Raw genomic sequence first — 17,874 nt, forward strand, 5'->3', positions numbered from 1 at the left:
TAGCACACTATGCCACCAGGGCTCCTAAATTACCCACAAGACAGAGCCAAAAAAAAGAAGGTCATCAGGCTACTGCTTGCAATAGAAAGGAAACCCTCTGGTCAGAATTTCTGTACAGAGTTCATAGCAAGGTAAAAAGCTGGAGTTCCTGGGTAGTACAAAGAACTAATAGGCTCAGCTGCTATCTGAAAGGTTGGCATTTTGAATCCACTCTGAGGTACCACAAAAAAAGACCTGGCAGTTACTTCAGGGGGTGGAGGGTGGGGAAACACACCTTTGAATACCCTAGAGTGCACTGTTCTACTCTGACACAAGGGGGGGCCGTGAGTTGGAATCAGCTTGATGGGTGACTGATATGGGAAGCAGTACAGAATCTCCCAGAGGTGTCTCATTCCTTGGAGCAGCTGGGATAATGACTTAGCTGGGAAATAGCCAGGAGCTGAGAATCCCTTGGTGGTAAGGGGGAGGGGCACAGAATGTAAGTTAAGGGAGATTGATCCCAAGCAGAGAAGAGAAGGCCACACCAATGCCTCTCACTGTTGAAATAAGGGAAAGGACCTTCCTCCTCTTGACATCTTGCCTGCCACCCAAGGGAGCGTTCCTGGCGACCTTCCATCTACGCATCCACAAAAGTGACAGACCACCACAGATGTCAGGAACTGGACTCATCATGGGCACTCGAGTCATGAACAAGACTGGGTCTCTGCGGCCCTGAAGCTTTTGTTCCAGCCACTGAAAGCAATTGTCTCAGCAACAAGTAATATGTGAAAAAAAATTTTTTTAATCAGGAGTTTTGGTTCCTGAAAAGACAGCTTTCTCAGCTGTGACTCATAAGTTACCAGAAATGTACCCAACTAAAGAGTGAGATGGACTGCATTAGGTGAATCTGCTGCACAAGGCCTCTTTAGAGTGTTGAAGAACAAGGATGTGGCTTTGAGGACGCAGGTGCACCTGACTCACACCATGGCGTTCTTCATTACATCATATGGGAGGGGACCCCCCAAATGGGTGTTTACCCCAAAGCTATCTGTTTAATTTTTTTAAACAAAACAACCTTATCACCTTCAGAGTTCCCTCCATTACACTTAATACATTTGTCAAAGCTGTAGTTCCATTCTTGGAAACATTTTTCAAACTTATCTGTTTGGCTGGCTGACAGCACCTCCCTCGTTTTTTTTCTTCACCTCTTCTATGATGCCAATTGCTGTCCTTTCATGTCCCTCTTCATTCACGGAAACAAAGAAGTCACACATGCGTGGAGCAAGAGAGGCATGCTGGTTTTTGCCAAACAGATGACTGCATGAGCAGGTACATTGTGGTGGCGAAACCAGACCCTTGTCTGCCACAAATCAGGCCTTTTTTTGTCACACATTGTTATGCAATCTTTTCAGAACCTCTAAATAGAAAGCTTGATTAACAGTCTGACATGGTGGAACAAACTCCAAATGCACTATGAGTCAACGTTTTCATCCATTTGGGAAGTTGACGGACATCCAGACGATGTTTGTCGTTAATCAACATTTCACCATTTTTGAACAAGAAAACCACTCGTACACTTGAGTTTTTCCTATAGCACTGCCCTTGTAAGCAGTGTTCAACATTGCAACAGTTTCTGTGACATCTTCCTGAGCAGGACACAAAATTTCACGACCATATTCTGTTCTCTTAAATCAACATCAGCCATCACAAAAATCAAAGTTCAAGTGAAACTGCTTTGATGAAAACATTCACTGTGACCAGAGGGAACCTTCCCAGGTGATGCCACTGGGTGCACTAACTCAGAGCGAGTTGCTGGCTGTTTGCCTAGCAGGAAAAATGCATACTACAAAAGTTCTACTCTGCCCAGTGCCATTCTGTTTCATTTAGGGTACTCCCTCGTATACATGCAAAAGTTGGACATTGAATAAAGAAGACCATAGAAAAATTGATGCATTTGAATTGTGGAGCTGGAGAAGAGTATTGAAAAATGCCATTGACTGCTAAAAGGACAAACTGATAGGAATTGGAAGGAGTCAGGCCAGAGTGGTCCTTAGAGGCAGGGATGGCAAGACTTAGTCTTACATACTTTGAACATGTTATCAGGAGAGACCAGTGGAATGGTGGCAAAAAAGAGGAAGACCCTCGATGAGATGGGTTGACCTATCAGCTGCATCCACGGGCTCAGGCATAAGGACAATGGCGAGGCTGGGGCAGGACCGGGCAGTGTTTGGTTCTGTTGTGCAGAGGGTTGCTAAGGGCTGGGGCACTTGAAGGCACCTACCGCCCACAGCAACCAAGATCAAGATACTCCCATTTTAGCAAATTACCTGATTTTTCTACTACAATACAGATAAGCATATGACACAAGCCTTACATCAAAACAACTTGGCAAATGCTACTAACACAATTACCCCAAACTCTTTGCTTACTTTAAGGTTGGTTGAAGAGATCAGACAGAAGTGTGATGGGCTTCAGTTACAGAACGAGGATGTCTACATGGCCACCACATTTGAGGAGTTCATCCAAAAGGCCGTGAGGAAACTGAGGGGCGAAGACCAAGAGGAGGAGCTGGTAGTGGATTATGTAAGCCTTTTCCTGGTGTCTAGAATCTAAATCATTCCGAGCTGTATGTTGGAAAAGTAGGCTGTGTCTTTCAGCCATTTCGTTTTTTTCTTTTTCACTTTTTAAAAAATAGCAACTCTAATGCAAATATTCTCTCCCATTCCATGAGCGCATTTCTCCTTCTTGATAATGCCTTTTTGGATGAAGTTCAATTTGCCAGTTTTTCTCTTTTGCGGCTGCCTCTTTTGGTTCCACATCTAACAAACCATTACCTGACCCAAAGGCACAGAAGATATAATGTTGTCTTCTAGCAGTTCTGTAGTATGAGTGCTTTTAGGCAGCTCTAGGATCCATGTTGAGTTAATTTCTGCTTACGGCGTGAGATAGTGGTTAGGCTTCATTCTTTTGCCTATGGACATTCGATTGCCTCAGAGCATTCGTTTAAAAGACTTTTCTTTCCCTAATTGGATTGTTTTGGCACCCTTGTTGAAAATCAGTTGGTCACAAATGTAAGGCTGTATTTCTGGACTCTTCTATTCCAAAGGAGCCTGGTGACGCTCCGGGGTGTTAGACTGCAAACAGTAAGGCTGGTGCTTCAAACCGACCAGCCGCTCCGTGGGTGAAAGAAGAAGCTGTCGGCTCCCGTAAAGATTTACAAAGACTTGAAAACCCTAGAAAAGCTCGCTGTGAGTCAGAAATGACTTGTTGGTAGTGATGTGGTTTGTCATTTTGCTTTTTAATTCTATTCCATTGGTCTATGCGTTCAGACTTCATTGGTCCATGCGGTCAGACTTCTTAGAGTACCATGCTGCCCGGATTGTTGTAGCTTTGTGGTAATATATGACATTTGGAAATGTCAGCACTCAAGCTTTTTATTTCCTATTCATGATTGTCCTGGGTTCCTGGCAAGTAAAATTTAGGGTTGGCTTGTCAATATCTGCAAAGATGCCAGCTGAGATTGTGACAGAGTTAAATCTTGAGATCAGAGTCAGGGATTAGCATTGAGCTGCTAACTGCAAGGTCAGTGATTTCAAACCCACCAGCACATTCTCGGGACAGAAATGAGGCTGTCTCCGCCGTAAAGATCTATAGCCTTGGAAAACCTACATATGGTCACTGAGTCAGAAGTGACTTGACGGCAGTGGACTTGGGCAGTGGACATAGTTTGTTCATGTCTTTCCGTTTATTTCAAATGTTCTTTTGGTGATGTTTTGTAGTTTCTCATGTTCACTTATTTTGTTAGATTTATTACTAGGGATTTTTCCCATGTGACCGTCAATTGGATGGCTCAACACAGCGTTAGTCTCTGCATTTTACTGTTAAAACAAACAAAACCAGAAAACCCCGAGGCTTATTGAAGTTAATGGACTGACCTTGGCATGTACAAGAGCCCTCGTTGCATAGTGGGCTACACACTGAGCTGGTAACCACAAGGTCAGCGGTTCGAAGCCACCTGCTGCTCCAATGGGGAAAGGGTGAGGCTGCCTGCTGTGAGTTGGAATGGACTCAACGGTGGGTGTTTACGAAGCATAGTTATCAGCCCGTGGGAGAGAGTACAGTGTAGGCAACAGAGAAAGTGAAATGGGAGGAGCTGAAAGTAACTTAAAATCGCAGGAGTGTAAAAGGAAACCCACTTACAAAGGCATCTTCTGGGGCTTCAACGTCCCTGCCTAATGCAAAAGGTTCAAAAATGCAAACCATATATTTTTATTTATTGATTACATTTATTCATAAGTGCATTGAGAATTCTTTATATGTACAATGTATGTTTATGTACCTTGCATCACCGCACGAGTCCATATTGCACAACACAACACAATTAACTATACATCTTTTTGACATGACCAGAGTTTACTCTGATGACTTGCACTGAATGGAATGAGCCAGGGATACACAGTCTGGACAGTAGCTGCTGACAGCCAGCCTCAAACACACTTCCAAATGCTCATCTATCATGGTGGAAGGGTACTTGGACTTCATGGTCTTTATGTGGGAAAAGGCTGACTCGCATAAATAAGTGGAGCCGAATCATGCAGTCAAGGAGGTAGCACATTTCCTCATGTGTGGGTACTTTCCCTCTGCGAGTAAGTTCCAGACCTGTTCATGCGCTCTGGGCTTCAGCTGAATGTCAGCTTGTTGTGTCAGAATCTCCCATTCCGTATGAAAGTGATACGTTTTTGTCTTCCTACTTGGTCCAGCTCCCCCACTCATTTTAATACCCTTTCTTACATTTAAGAGAAAAAACACGAGGTGTAAAAATTGGTGATAACTTAGCGTGTCAGTTTTGCTGCACGTAGTGCAGTTGTTTGCGCATGCGTTTGACACCTACGATCGCATCTCATTGGCTGCGCCTTATGTCAGTTAAGTGACGGGATTGATGATAGGCGCACGTCTATTTTTTTAATGCATGCAATCTACCCACACTACATTTGCGATCGACTAGTAAATCACCATCCACGTGTTCAGCGCCCCTGGTACGGAGTCTTGTTTTTAATGGAATCATGGGTTGCGCTTCCTTGGTCCTGCCACTGGCTGGCAGTGTTTCCATTTCTGTCGTTCTTTTGGCTTCTCTCACCTGTGTAAGGAAGAAAACCTGCGCTCTTTATGAAGCCCAGGCTGGAGCCCTTACATCCCCCCAGATGCTATCTCCATCCTGGGTGAGGCACCCTGCAGCCCGCATCTTATGTGCGCTTGTCTCTTCTGGCGAACAGGAACTAGAAGGCCATTGTTGAAGCTTCTCGTAGCTTCTTTCTTGCTAGCTGCTCTCAAATGGATGCACACTGAAGCCACTGATATCATCCTCTCAGGTGTCAAAGGAGGTCAACGCCATGACAGTCAACATGCCGTACCAGTGTTTCATAGACGGACACTTCACTGATGCCGACGATGGGAAGACGTACGACACCATCAACCCCACAGACGGCTCTGTGAGTCGTTATTTCCTGGGCGCGGTGGCGACTGGTGGGGGATTTTCGTGGGTGCACTGTTAAGAAGCAGGTGATCTAAGAAGTGACTTTGCCTGTATGCACTTCATAGAAAAGTAGATCCCGCACTTCTTTCCATTATTCTGGCCTGGCCGGGCCGCGCCTGACATAGCAACCTGTTCTCAAGAACAAACATTTGTGAAGAACATTAGACAGATGGCTAGCCATAGAAGCATGAGAGACTCATCTCCACAGAGAGAGGTCTGGGGAGAAAGGTTTCAGATCTGGCAAACTCATGGGGGAAAATTCTACTTCCCAAAGGCAGCATGGTTTCCTCTTGTTCAGGAGCTCCTTAAGGCTTGGCACCTGCTCACCCAACAACTCCAAGTTGGCCCTTGGAGAAACTGAAATCTCCCGCCCTACAGGGGCCACCAGAAGTCCCACAGGGCAGGCTCCTACTGCCCGCGCTAGAATTGTTTCCGTTCCTGTGCTGTGCTGCTCGGTGTATTCCTTTCCTGCCATGACATTTTAGATTTTATAAATCCCACTCTTTCCCCCTCACTCACGGGATAGCAATCCCAGTAGGTCTATGTACAGGTCACTTTTGTTTGCTTATCTCGAAACAGACAATATGCCAGGTGTCCTATGCTTCCTTGGCGGACGTCGACCGAGCAGTAGCCGCCGCAAAAGATGCCTTTGAAAATGGTGAATGGGGAAGAATGAATGCGAGAGAACGGGGACGGCTGATGTACAGGTGTGGCCTTCTTTACGGGGACGGCAGATGTACAGGTGTGGCCTTATATTGGTCTGATTTGCTTTAAAGGCAAGTCTGCTACCTTTCCCTACTGGCTCACATGGCCAAGGTTTGTGGGATCTCCTCAAGCTCTTCTTACTATGTGGCTATTGAAAAGATGTAGGAGCCCTGATGGCATAAGTGGGTTACACAGTGGGCTACTAACTGCAAGGTTGGCAGTTCGAAACCACCAGCAGCTCCTTGGGAGAAAGATGAGGATTTCTATTCCCAGAAAGAGTGGCCGTCTCTGGCACCCACCGGAGCAGTGCTGTCCTGTCCTATAGACTCTCTGTCCGTCAAATTGACTTGATGGCAGTGAGTCTGTGTGTTTGGCTGTTGTTATATGACTTATTACATATGGCATAGCAAATCCCATGTGTGTGTAAGCTCCTGATGTTGGCATTCTCGCTTCTACCAGTCAGGTCCCAGGAGTAAACATCATTTGCTGGAAGGACTATGTCCAAAGATTGTGGGTCCGGTTAAAGGACTCCAACGAGGACCAATGCAGTGCCCCAGAGAGGGCCAAAGCAGAGGGGCGCTGCTGCTAGTCCTCAAACTTCCTCAGGCCGTGACCCTTTCACCCAGTTCCTCAGGTGGGGTAACCCCCCCACCATAACATTATTCTGGTTGCTACTTCATCACTGTCCTTTTGCTACTGTGATGAATCAGGCGACCCCTGTGAAAGAGTTGTTAGATCCCCAAAGGGGTCTCAACCCACAGGTTGAGAATGGCTGCTCTAAGGGGTAAACTCAATTGCTGGAATCTGGCCAGATTTATGTCTGTAGGAGAGGACCACACTGCAGTGGCCATGGCCGCACAGTGATGGAGCCTGGGAAAGGGATTTGTGCCGTCGCTGTCTCCTCAGGTTTGCTTGCTCTGAAAAGCGTGCCTTCCGACCAACCCCACCCTGAGGGTGAAGGAGCCCAGGGTGGGGGTAGGGGTGTAGTCTCTAAAAGCCATCCTCCTGAGTCACAGAGCAAGGTAGAGCACAGACACAGGGCAGCCAGCCTCCAGCCCCCTGTTGGCAAAAATGCCGTCTGAGGCCCCTTGGTAGGTGGTGAGTGAGCCAGGCGGGAGAATCCGAAGGCCTGGGAGAGTTTCATAAATCGGCCACAACGCAGGCCAAACCCAAACCCAACTCCTTGCCACCAAGTCACTTCCGACTCGTAGTGACCCTGCAGACAGCGTGGAACTGCCCCTCCAGGTTGCCCAGCCTGTGAGTCTCGGCTGGAGGAGAAAGCCTCATCTCTCTGAAGTGGCTGGAGTTTCAAACTGCTGACCTTTCCATTCGCAGCCCAATGCCTAATCCGCCAGGGTGTCTACTAAATCTCCCAGGACCGATTCAACCCAGCCATAAATTCAGTTTCTTTTTACCTAAAGCTAAATCTCTGACTGTGGTAAAAATACCCCTTAGAATGGGACCTGTCAGAAACCATGGGAGCTTCTCCCTTTGACCTACTGAAAAGGTGCCTTTGTTTTTCATAGTTTCTGTTGCTTTTCAATTGAGGTTTTCCTCTTGTTTTACTTTGTTAGTTTTTGTTTGTTCGTTTGAAAATGTTCTCCTGTATGTGAAATCTGGGATAGGTGAGTCTCTACTGACGAGATGAATGGTCCCTTGGGGAGACGGGGAAGCAGGGAGCGAATGACAGCGAGACCACGAATGAGGAAAATGTTCCAAAACTGACTGTGGCAGTGATGGAACAACGCTCCTTCGTATGATCGAACTATTGAATTGTAAGATTTGTGAATGATATGCCAATAAAGCGGCTGATTGAAATGGTTGCCCCAGGGCTCAAGATATATTTTTAAAAAAAGGAAAGAAAAAGAAAGAGAGAAAGCTTGGGGAGGGAGATTTGAGCTCCTGTAGAATGGCCCACTCTGGAAGCAAAAGGAGAAAAACGAATGGAAGAGGCGAACTCAAAGGGTGAATCTTTGTTTTATGGGTCTATAGTCCCGCATTCATCTTCCTGTTGAAACTGGACAGACATCTGTCGTGGTGTCTATGGTTCCGTCCATGCACTTCTGCCTTGTACTCTTCTTCAGCCCATGAACCAGTCAGGAGGCCTCAAGTGTGGCTGGGTTCTCGGGAGTTTTCACTCTACCACCTCCAAGCGTATGGCCGTCTTACTGGGGCTGCCCACATTCCCGCTGGGCTCTCCCAGCGCTCTCCCTGGCCTCCCAGAGCTCGGAATGATGTATGTTTTCTGTCTTTGAGGCCAGCTATGCGCGCTCCCAGCATTGCATGGTTCTCCGGTGTCATCCTCGCGCTGAAGTGTTCCTGAAACAGCTGGTCCCATGCCTGTCCGCCCTGCTAGACCATAATCTCCATGAGGGCAGGGACCGGGCCCTCTGAATATTGAGCTCTCCGTGTAGCGCTTTACAAGTCAGAGGGATTCCGTCCTGTTTGCTGAGTGGCTCTCTCTCACCGGCCTTACAGACTTGCAGACCTACTGGAAGCGAACCAGGAGGAGCTGGCAACCATTGAAGCCCTGGATTCAGGGGCTGTCTATACCTTGGCTCTGAAGACTCACATCGGAATGTCTGTGCAGACATTCAGATATTTTGCCGGCTGGTGTGACAAAATTCAGGTGAGTGCAGATGTTGTCCTCATATAAACCAGAAACTCACTGCCATCGAGTCGGTGCCAACTCATAGCGACCCTATAGCACAGGGTAGAGCTGCCCTGTGAGGTTTCTGAGACCCTAACTATTTGTGTGAATACAAAACTCCATCTTTCTCCCAAGGAGTGACTGGTTGTTTCAAACTGCAGCCCTCCACTACGCCTAACCACTGTGCCACGAGGGCGCCATTTGTCCCCATAGAGTCCATTCCCCCAGCTCACGCCCTGTGTCAGAAACACTCCTATAGGCTTTCTCATCTGGTACCCATAACAACCAAGTGAGGTCATTGGACAGACAACGATGTGCCTCTTACAGGCAAACCAGAAAAGGTCTGCAGATGGCGACACGTATGATTACATAGCAAGTGAGCCACAGAGCTGGCATTTGAGCTTGGCCTTTTCTTAATATTGTTCCAGCACCTGCTGAATGCCTGCTGGGGTAATCTAATAACCGCCTAGACATGCAGCAAGAAGCTTCTGCCGTGTAGAGACTGCAACTCCAATGCTTATAGAGGCCAGAGGGAGAATGTGGGCACGGGTGGAGCAGGCTGGTTATAAGGGTATTTGTAAGATAAAGACACTGGTGCAGTGTTTTCTTTTCCGTTCATAAAGATAGCACACGTGTGATGGTAAATAGCAACAATACCTGGAATTGACACGAGGGGTCACAAAAATGTATTAGCCACCGTAAAAGGTTTCTGAACGTGCAGGGACCGAAATTTCACTCCAAATCAAACACATGATGAATCCAAGGGGTTTCCGGCTGCGCTTGCCCGTGCTGCAAGCTTATGAGGCCACAGGGGTCAGGCGTGGGAGAAATGTTAAAATTCCTGCTTCAGTGCGAGAAAGGGCCCAGAGCCCTTTTACTGATTGCGAAGCTGCCCCTGCAGCAGGTGAAGGTGATGGTGATGAAGGGTTTGTGGTGAGAAGGGTTGGTTCAATCACTTCAAACCAGAAAACAAAACTCACCGCAGTTGAATCCATTCTGATTTCTAAGACCAGGGAGCAGAGCCCCTGAGGCTGTAAATCTTCCCAGGAGTAGAAAGCCTCATTGTTCTCCTGCAGAGTGGCTGGTGGTTTTGAACGGAGGACCTTGCGGTTAGCGGCCGGACGCATAACCCATTACACCCACCACTAGGCTCTTCCTCATTTCAAGGTGAGGGCAAACTGACATGACAGTCAAGGGCAAGTGGGGCGGCTCATAAATTGAACATTTGTACGATGGGACTGCCTGTACTTTATATGGGCATGTTGCTGCCATCGAATCAGAGAGGCAGTTTTCTAGGGCGGCCATACAAAATTCCACTGAGCGCCTTGAAGGAACAGAGAGTTATATTCTCCTGGTTCTGGAGGCTCGAAGTCCAAATTAGGGCCTCGGTCATGCTGATTCCTTCTGGGACCTTCCAAGCTCTATTCCCGCTCTCTGGGGGCTGCTGGCAGTCTGCCTTACAGACAGACCCGGCCCTGGTTCACTTCCCTGTGTGTGGCTCTGTGTGTCTGCCCTTCATGTTTATGAGACACTAGGGGCAGGACCCACCTTATTGCAGTGTGCGTTTGTTAACTTAATTGAAAACCTCTGAAAAGAAAACCCTGTTTTTCCAAAGAAGATCATATTCACGGGTGGGGTGGGGTGGGGTGCGGGGGAGGACTTCGACTGATTTCCTTAGAGGGGCGATTCAGTCCATATCACCTGCTTCCAAGTCTGAGCTCTGCCACATACCCACGGGTGTTAAGCTCTTTTACCTCGCTGACCTAACTGTCCTCATCAGATGGGGCCCAGGCATCGTGGGTTAAGAGCGAGGGTGCTTAACCCACGATGAACCTAGAGGTCAGCAGTTCAATTCCCCCAGCAGCTCTGTGGGTGTCCCTTGGTTCCCTTACAGACGTTCAGAAACCCCATGGCACAGTTAGTTCTAAGCCAGACTGGAGGATCTCTATCAGTCGGAACCGACTCCATGGCACTGAATTTTTTGGTTTCTCATCTGTAAAATGGTTTCAGCCACCCATACCTCTCTAGTTGTGCGACGAGGATTAGAAAATGTATGTGTTTCTAATATGCCAAGATTAGCGGGCTGTGTGTTGCGCCGCCAACCACAAGGTTAGCAGTTCAAAACTATCAGCAGGTCCAAAGGAGAAAGATGAGGCTTGCTACTCCCATAAAGAGTTTTGGTCTCGGAAACCCACGGGGGCAGCGCTGCCCTGTCCTGTGGGGTCACTAGGAGTGAATATCGGCTTGATGGCAGTGACTGAGTGGGCAGTATAGGAGGTCTTGTATGTGGTATTTATTGTCCATCCATGAACGCAAGCCTATGCAGGGCTCTAGGAACATTGGCTCAAGACCATCTCTCGTCCTACGTTATGAAGCCCAAATAGCTCCGAAACGCGGACTTGCTTCGTGGGTCAGACTCATTTGATGCCCAGACGGGGCCTGAACCAACATGAGCCATTCATCACTTGTGTTCATCTCACCCAGAGTGAGTACTCCACATTTGATTCTAGACGTCTGCCCCAGGCCCAGCTGGGGGTTTTCATAATGTGTCTTAAACACAAGGCATATGCACTATGTTCTTAAAATCTAAGACATTGTGAATCCCAAACCTCATCTGGCCCCAGGGTTTCAGATGACAGAGTGTATTGGTAAGAAACCCAAAGCAAGCCTGTGGACAGACCGTGACCCTCTAGGACCGAGCAGCATTGCACGATAAAGGGTCCAAAGCTGTGACACAGCCAACTGCCGTATCTTCCTCCTATAGACCAGCTGGGGAGCCGTCAGGTGCTTAACACACACGCCCACCACTACCACCATACTCACCCCAGGCTCCTCGGGTCAGTAATCGCAGTAACACTTTATTTGGCACAGAAAACAAATCGTTTCTGTTTACGATGACCGTTGCTGGGACTCGGTGTGGATACACGTAACAGAAAAGTCAAGAAGTCTCCGGAGTCCAAAGGCAGGCAGCCGGGGCAGTATGTAAGCTGCAAGCTGCTTCTCCCTGTGCACTGCCATCCTTAATACCATGCGGCCTCCCACTCCGGGCTGTCTCGTGGTCTCATGATAGCTGCTGCGGTGCCAGCCGTCACAGTTGCGTCCATAGCAGGAGGAAGGAAGTGGGGACGGGGAATGTAAAAGACCCTCTTTCTAGTGGAGCCAGCCGGTGTTCCAGAGCATGCCCCTGCAGGGCCCTGGGCCTACCGCTTCCCCTGGCCGTCTCACGCTGAGAGACTGGCAGGAGCTGTCGTCTTCTGTCTGGGTGCTTGGCTGCCCTCGATGTTGGTAGGGAGGTTCTGTTACTAAGGACGAGAGGGAGCGGGGATGGATATCAGGTCGGAAAATTAACATTTTCTGCCATGCAAAGCGATTGGAAATGGAGGGTGCCTGACCTAGAATGGTGCTCATCTTCCTGGGTTTCACAGTTCTTTCCAGAAGGGGATAATTCCTTTTGGAGGTAGAAATGTTCCTTCTTAGAGCCCCTGGTGGCTCGGTGGTTAAAGCGCTCGGCTGCTAACCCAAAGGTTGAAGGTTGGAAGCCCACCAGCCGCTCCTCAGGAGGAAGATGGACGGGTCTGCTCCTAAAAGATGTATAACCTCCGGCTCGCCAGGGTCGGCATTGGCTCGACAGCAGTAGATTCCATGTTCCTTACACACAGAGCACTGTTCTCCCCCGTCAGCTATGAAACACTCATCAGAGGAGAACAGGCAATGCATCCGTCTTACCTTCTGTTGTCGGAGAACCCATTTGTGATGGATGAAATCAGTACCACCCTCTTTTGCCCTTTAGGGTTCTACAATCCCAATTAACCAAGCCCGCCCCAATCGCAACCTGACCTTCACCAAGAAGGAGCCACTTGGGTAAGACGAGGGGAGCCCTCCTGAGTGACCCGAGTGGGCGAGGTTGGTTTGAGACAAGTGAGGCCGTCTTATTTCTTCCCCTGCAGCGTCTGCGCCATCATCATCCCCTGGAACTACCCGCTGATGATGCTGGCCTGGAAGAGCGCAGCCTGTTTGGCGGCAGGCAACACCTTGGTGCTCAAGCCCGCACAGGTAAACTGCAGGGGGCACTGGAGGATGCCATCTCCCTGGTCTCCCACAGCCTCAGAAACACTGTATAAACATTAGGTCTTTACTCAACAGTGGGCGTGCACATCCTAACCCCCATCCTACATCACAGATGTTTACTTGTCTTCGCATTCATTTTAACAGCATTGCGCAGGAGCCCTGGGGGCTTACATGGTGGGCTGCTAACTTTAAGGTCATCTGTTCAAATCTACCTGCTGCTCCAAGGGACAAAAAGGAGGCTTTCTACTCCTGTAAAGATTTACAGCCTCAAAAACCCAAAGGGGCAGTTCTGCTCTGTCCTATAGGGTCACTATGAGTCACAGTCAACTTGGTGGCAGTGAGTTTGGCTTTTGTCAGTTTGGTTTTTTACTGCACTATATGACTATTCCACGATTTGGGACTTCCCAGACAATGGAAGCAAGAACTGTTTCTTTCAGTGAACACATTGAATTCCTACAAACTAGTTCAATTCTTACAAAAAGTCAAATGTCCAACAACCAGGGAGCTTGTTTACATTACTGTGAGTCATCAAAAGAGAAAGTATTAGGCAGGCATTCAAACATTAATTACTGAGAATATTATTGAAAATGGAAGGAAGAGGGAACTGATTGCAATGATTGACACATAATCACCCCAACCCAGGGGGCCATACAACAGAAATGTGGGTGAAAGGAGAAAATGGGTGGTGTAAGATATGAAAATAATAATCATTTAAAATTGATCAAGGGGTCACGAGGGTGGGAGAATGGGAAGGGAGGGATAAAAGAGGAGCTGACACCAAGGGCTCAAATTGAGAAAATAATGATGGCAGCATATGTACAAATACGCTTGAAACAATCGATGGATTGTTATAAGAGCTGTAGGAGCCCCCAATAAAATGATTTCCAAAAAAGGGAGGAAGTGTGCGAGGAAGATGTAAAATAATTCAAATCGTGCAGCCATTGGGTGAAACTGTATGCACATGACTATCGAGGAAATAACTAAAAGGAGCAAGTGGTGGTGCCAGGGGCCATGCCGCTGCCTCCATGTTTCCAGGTGGTAGATTTCTAAAAAAATATATATATATATATATATTTTTTTCAAGTAAATCTCAATAACTTGGGCGTAGGGAAGAAGCCCCAAACCCAGACTCACTGCCATTGAGTTGACACCCATTCAACTACCCTAGACTCACTGCTGCCGAGTCGATGCTGATTCAGGGGACCCTTTGCAGCAGCACAGACAGCTGCCCCGGGAGTTTCAGAGACTGTAACTTCTTACGAGAACAGAAGCGTCCCGAGTAGCAAACTCACTAAAGGAAAAGGCGCCTGGCACGGTGTGATAGATATTGGCACATTTCCTTCTGTAGGGGTTATACCAATGTATACTTCCACCAGCCTTGTCCAAGAGGGTTCTGCCCCCAAACAGCTCCAGTCTTCTTAAAAGGGGTGAAGGGCATGACTCACTGCCCTGGAGTCAATGTCAACTCAGAGGGATCTTGTAGCACAAGGCAGAACTGCCCTTGGGAGTGTCTGAGGCCGTAACTGTTTCCGGGACATGAAAGCCCCGTCTTTCTCCTGCAGAGCACTGGTGGTTTCAAACTGCCGACCTTTCAGATCACAGCCCATCGTGCCAGAACTACATGCGCACCAGGGCTCTTTGAAGAGCGAGAGGAGGCCGCTAATCCAATTCAGTGGTTCTCAACATTAGAATCGCCTCTGATTATTTCCTCTTAATACTGAAAAGGGGCCCAGTTGGCAGTGAGTTTTCATTTCGTTGGTCTGAGTTGAAGCCCGGGCGCTGACATTTTGAAGAAGCTTTGTATCTAAGATACAGTCGGGAGTGGGATGGGATCTAGTGAGAGCGCTCATGGATCCTCCAGTGGTTGTTTTCCAAGAATGACAAACATGCGTTTGAGTACCTCATAGCTGTCAGGTCCCTCGGCTCAGCACATGTCAGGGAGTCGAGATGTCACCTTCCTGTCTCTGTGGAAATGAAAGTGGGGCTTTGTCTGCCACTGAACATTTTTAGTTTAGTGGGTTGACGACGGTCTTAATCCCGAGAAGCCCCAAACGTAGCCCTGGTTGTGTTGGACTTGCCCTCTCATTTTACTACATAGTGTCAGCAAGTGAGCTCATGAAGCTGTACCCTTGCCAGGGCCCTGTGTGACCGCCAGGAGCACTTACTGCGACGGCGCTTCCTATTCAATCTGGTTGCCCTTGTTGTGGGGATGAGCGACTCCTTCCTGACTTTACGGGATTCTCAGTGTCCGAGTGAACTGGCCCAGGTCTGACAGATTCTGGCAAGCTCATTGACTTACTATTTAGCAATGACTTGTGCTTTCCCAGAGCAGCGTTAGATACGCGTCCATAATAGCGCCGAGGTCTGTCATATTGCTGGGGCACCTGGAGAGCTAAATGCAGGGGGGCGCGTGGAAGGTTGGATTCTTGCATCATATACCAGGACTCCTTTCATATGGATCAAAGAGGGAATATTAAAAAGTAAAATTATGAAGGAACTAGAGAAGACGACGTTTACTTGCGTGTTATTGACCGTGTAAGGGCATTTGGCCGTGTAGATGGTAATGCACTGTGGAGCATTGAGAAGAATGGGCGTCCCAGCACACTTCACTGGGTTCCTGGGGAGCCTGTTCAGACCGCACACAGAAGCACTGCCTGGTTTAAACTCAGGAAAGGTATGCATCAGGGTTGGAGCCTCTCAGCAGGTTTCTCAGTCTCTTGCTAGACACCGTGTCAGAGAAGCTGGATTCGATGAAGAAGAGGGCCGCATCAGGGTAAGAGGAAGGCCGCAAACAACCTGTGGCAGCAGGTGACACGACCTTGCTCGCTGAACGTGAGGGGGACTTGAAGTGCTGGCTGATGAAGATCGAGGATAGCAGCCCTCAGTATAGGTTGAAGTTCAATGCAAAGAGAACAAACTCTTCCCGAAAGACCCAGAGGTAGCATCGTGTTAAACAGAGCTTGCAGCTGTCACGGATCCCATCTTGCTTGGATCCACAGTCAGTGCTCATGGACCAGCAGTCAGGAGATGAAACAGTGTATGGCATTGGGTCAATCCACTATACAAGGTCTCTCTAAAGTCTTCAAGAGCAAGGATCTCAGTTTGAGGACTAAGGTGCACCTGACCCAAGCCATGGTATTTTCCATTGCCTCGTGTGCATGTGGAAGGAAGGAGGAGGAGTGAAGAAGAATGTATGTTTGAATTATAGTGCTAGTGAATACTATTGAAATGTACTGCCGATGGAACAGACAAATCTGTCGTGGGAGAAGTACAGCCAGAATGCTCGGAAGCTAGAGGCAAGGACGGCAAGACTTCGTCTCTCACACTTAGGACATGTTGTCAGAAGAGACCCGTCCCTGGGGCAGGACATGAGGTGAAGTCGAAGGGCAGTGAAAAGCAAGAAGACCCTTGACAAGATAGGTGGACACAGTGGCTGCAACCATGGGCCCAGACGTACAACATTTCTGAGGATGGCGCAGGACGGGCGGCGTTTCACTCTATTGTACGCAGGCTTGCTGTGAGCCACCGACCCGACTGCACGTAACAACAGTAACAACAAGAACAAGAAAAACCATAGGCCATTGCTTTGGGAATGTGCACATGGGAGTCGAATCTCTAAAGACATGATACACACTGGGCTTGGGCACTCAAGATCATGGTTTTGGAGGCACTCGGGTCAGTTGGCATAACAGAGTCCACAGGGTTGTGTATCACAGGTCCCTGGCTGCGCTGGCCCACCTCGAGGGCAGTGAGTTAGTCCGGTCAGGGGTATTTGCAGTCCATTCCGTGTGCAGTAACCTGATGAAAAGCTTTGTCGTATTGTGAGCACGACCACAATGCGACACATACGAAGTGAACACAAGCTATGGGGGATTTCACGCTGGTAAGCTTGCTTGAGGCGGGCTTGCCAAAAGTCTCCATCGACGAGAAACGCAGTTATGGACGAAGCGCTACGAAGAGGAGCAGGACAAAACGAAGCGTGTCTGCTACGAATTGTGGGTACTCAGTTCTACCTTACAAATCCTGCTAGACTGGAAAGCACATACACTGGTACAGATAAGCTCTCGGCACACGGAGTCCAGGACAGCAGGGGGAGCAGTGATAGCATGAGGGGAGGGGGTGGAGTAGAAAAGTGGGAACCCATCCCAAGGTTGGGTATATAGCCACCCCCACCTCCCTGAAGGGGGCAAATAACATACATGTGGGTGAAGGGAGACAATGGATCTTGTAAGATATGAAATAATAATAATTTATAATCGATTAAGGATTTACGAGGGTGAAGGGGGAGGGAGGGGGAAACTGGAGCTTATACTAAGGGCTCAAGTAGAAAATGTTTTGGAAATGATGATGGCAACATATGTACTTGATATAATTGAATTATAGATTGTTATAAGATCTGTATGAGCCCCCAATAAGATAACTAAAAAAAAGAAGAATTTGGCGTTCTATCTCTACCAACTTTGCCGTCAGTTGGAAGCAAAATAAAAATCTTAAAAAATCAATAAAACAAGGTAAAATGGAAAATTACAGGCACTCTTGGGCAGCTGTAAAGTGAACACTGAGATTCTGACGAAGGTCATGATTGTGTTTGTTCAGGTGACGCCCTTAACGGCCTTGAAGTTTGCAGAGCTCTCAGTTCGAGCGGGCTTCCCCAGAGGGGTCATCAACATAATCCCGGGCTCAGGTAAGCCTTTCGGTGCCCTCCAGGGCTGGAAGCAGAGGGGGTCCGTGCTCACTGAGTGGCTCTTTGCCCATTGCCGCCGTGTCCTGACTATGTCACTCTACTGACAGTGTGCTAAAAGGGGAGCCATTGTGAGTAGAGGTGCAGAATGTCCAGCACTCCAAAATGACCCGGAGGCGGCTCGTTTCCATTTTCAACAAACACTCCCAAAGAGAAGCAGCCAAGGCTGAACCATCATGTCTTGTCACATTTAATGTT

The 17,874-nt window shown here is 48.2% G+C and overlaps 1 protein-coding gene across 2 annotated transcripts in view; it reads left to right on the forward strand.

Annotated features, from left to right (window-relative positions):
• Positions 1-17,874, forward strand: part of ALDH1L2 (aldehyde dehydrogenase 1 family member L2) — a 73,986-nt gene that overhangs the window by 29,752 nt on the left and 26,360 nt on the right. For both annotated transcript variants that reach the window (XM_075551053.1, XM_075551052.1), the window contains exons 10-16: positions 2,415-2,562; positions 5,349-5,468; positions 6,092-6,219; positions 8,696-8,846; positions 12,658-12,728; positions 12,815-12,920; positions 17,532-17,619. In XM_075551053.1, the coding sequence (XP_075407168.1) occupies positions 2,415-2,562; positions 5,349-5,468; positions 6,092-6,219; positions 8,696-8,846; positions 12,658-12,728; positions 12,815-12,920; positions 17,532-17,619 (812 nt within the window). The remainder of the gene's footprint in view (positions 1-2,414; positions 2,563-5,348; positions 5,469-6,091; positions 6,220-8,695; positions 8,847-12,657; positions 12,729-12,814; positions 12,921-17,531; positions 17,620-17,874) is intronic.

The sequence above is a fragment of the Tenrec ecaudatus genome, chromosome 6, assembly GCF_050624435.1.
Source record: "Tenrec ecaudatus isolate mTenEca1 chromosome 6, mTenEca1.hap1, whole genome shotgun sequence".
Lineage (NCBI taxonomy): Eukaryota > Metazoa > Chordata > Mammalia > Afrosoricida > Tenrecidae > Tenrec > Tenrec ecaudatus.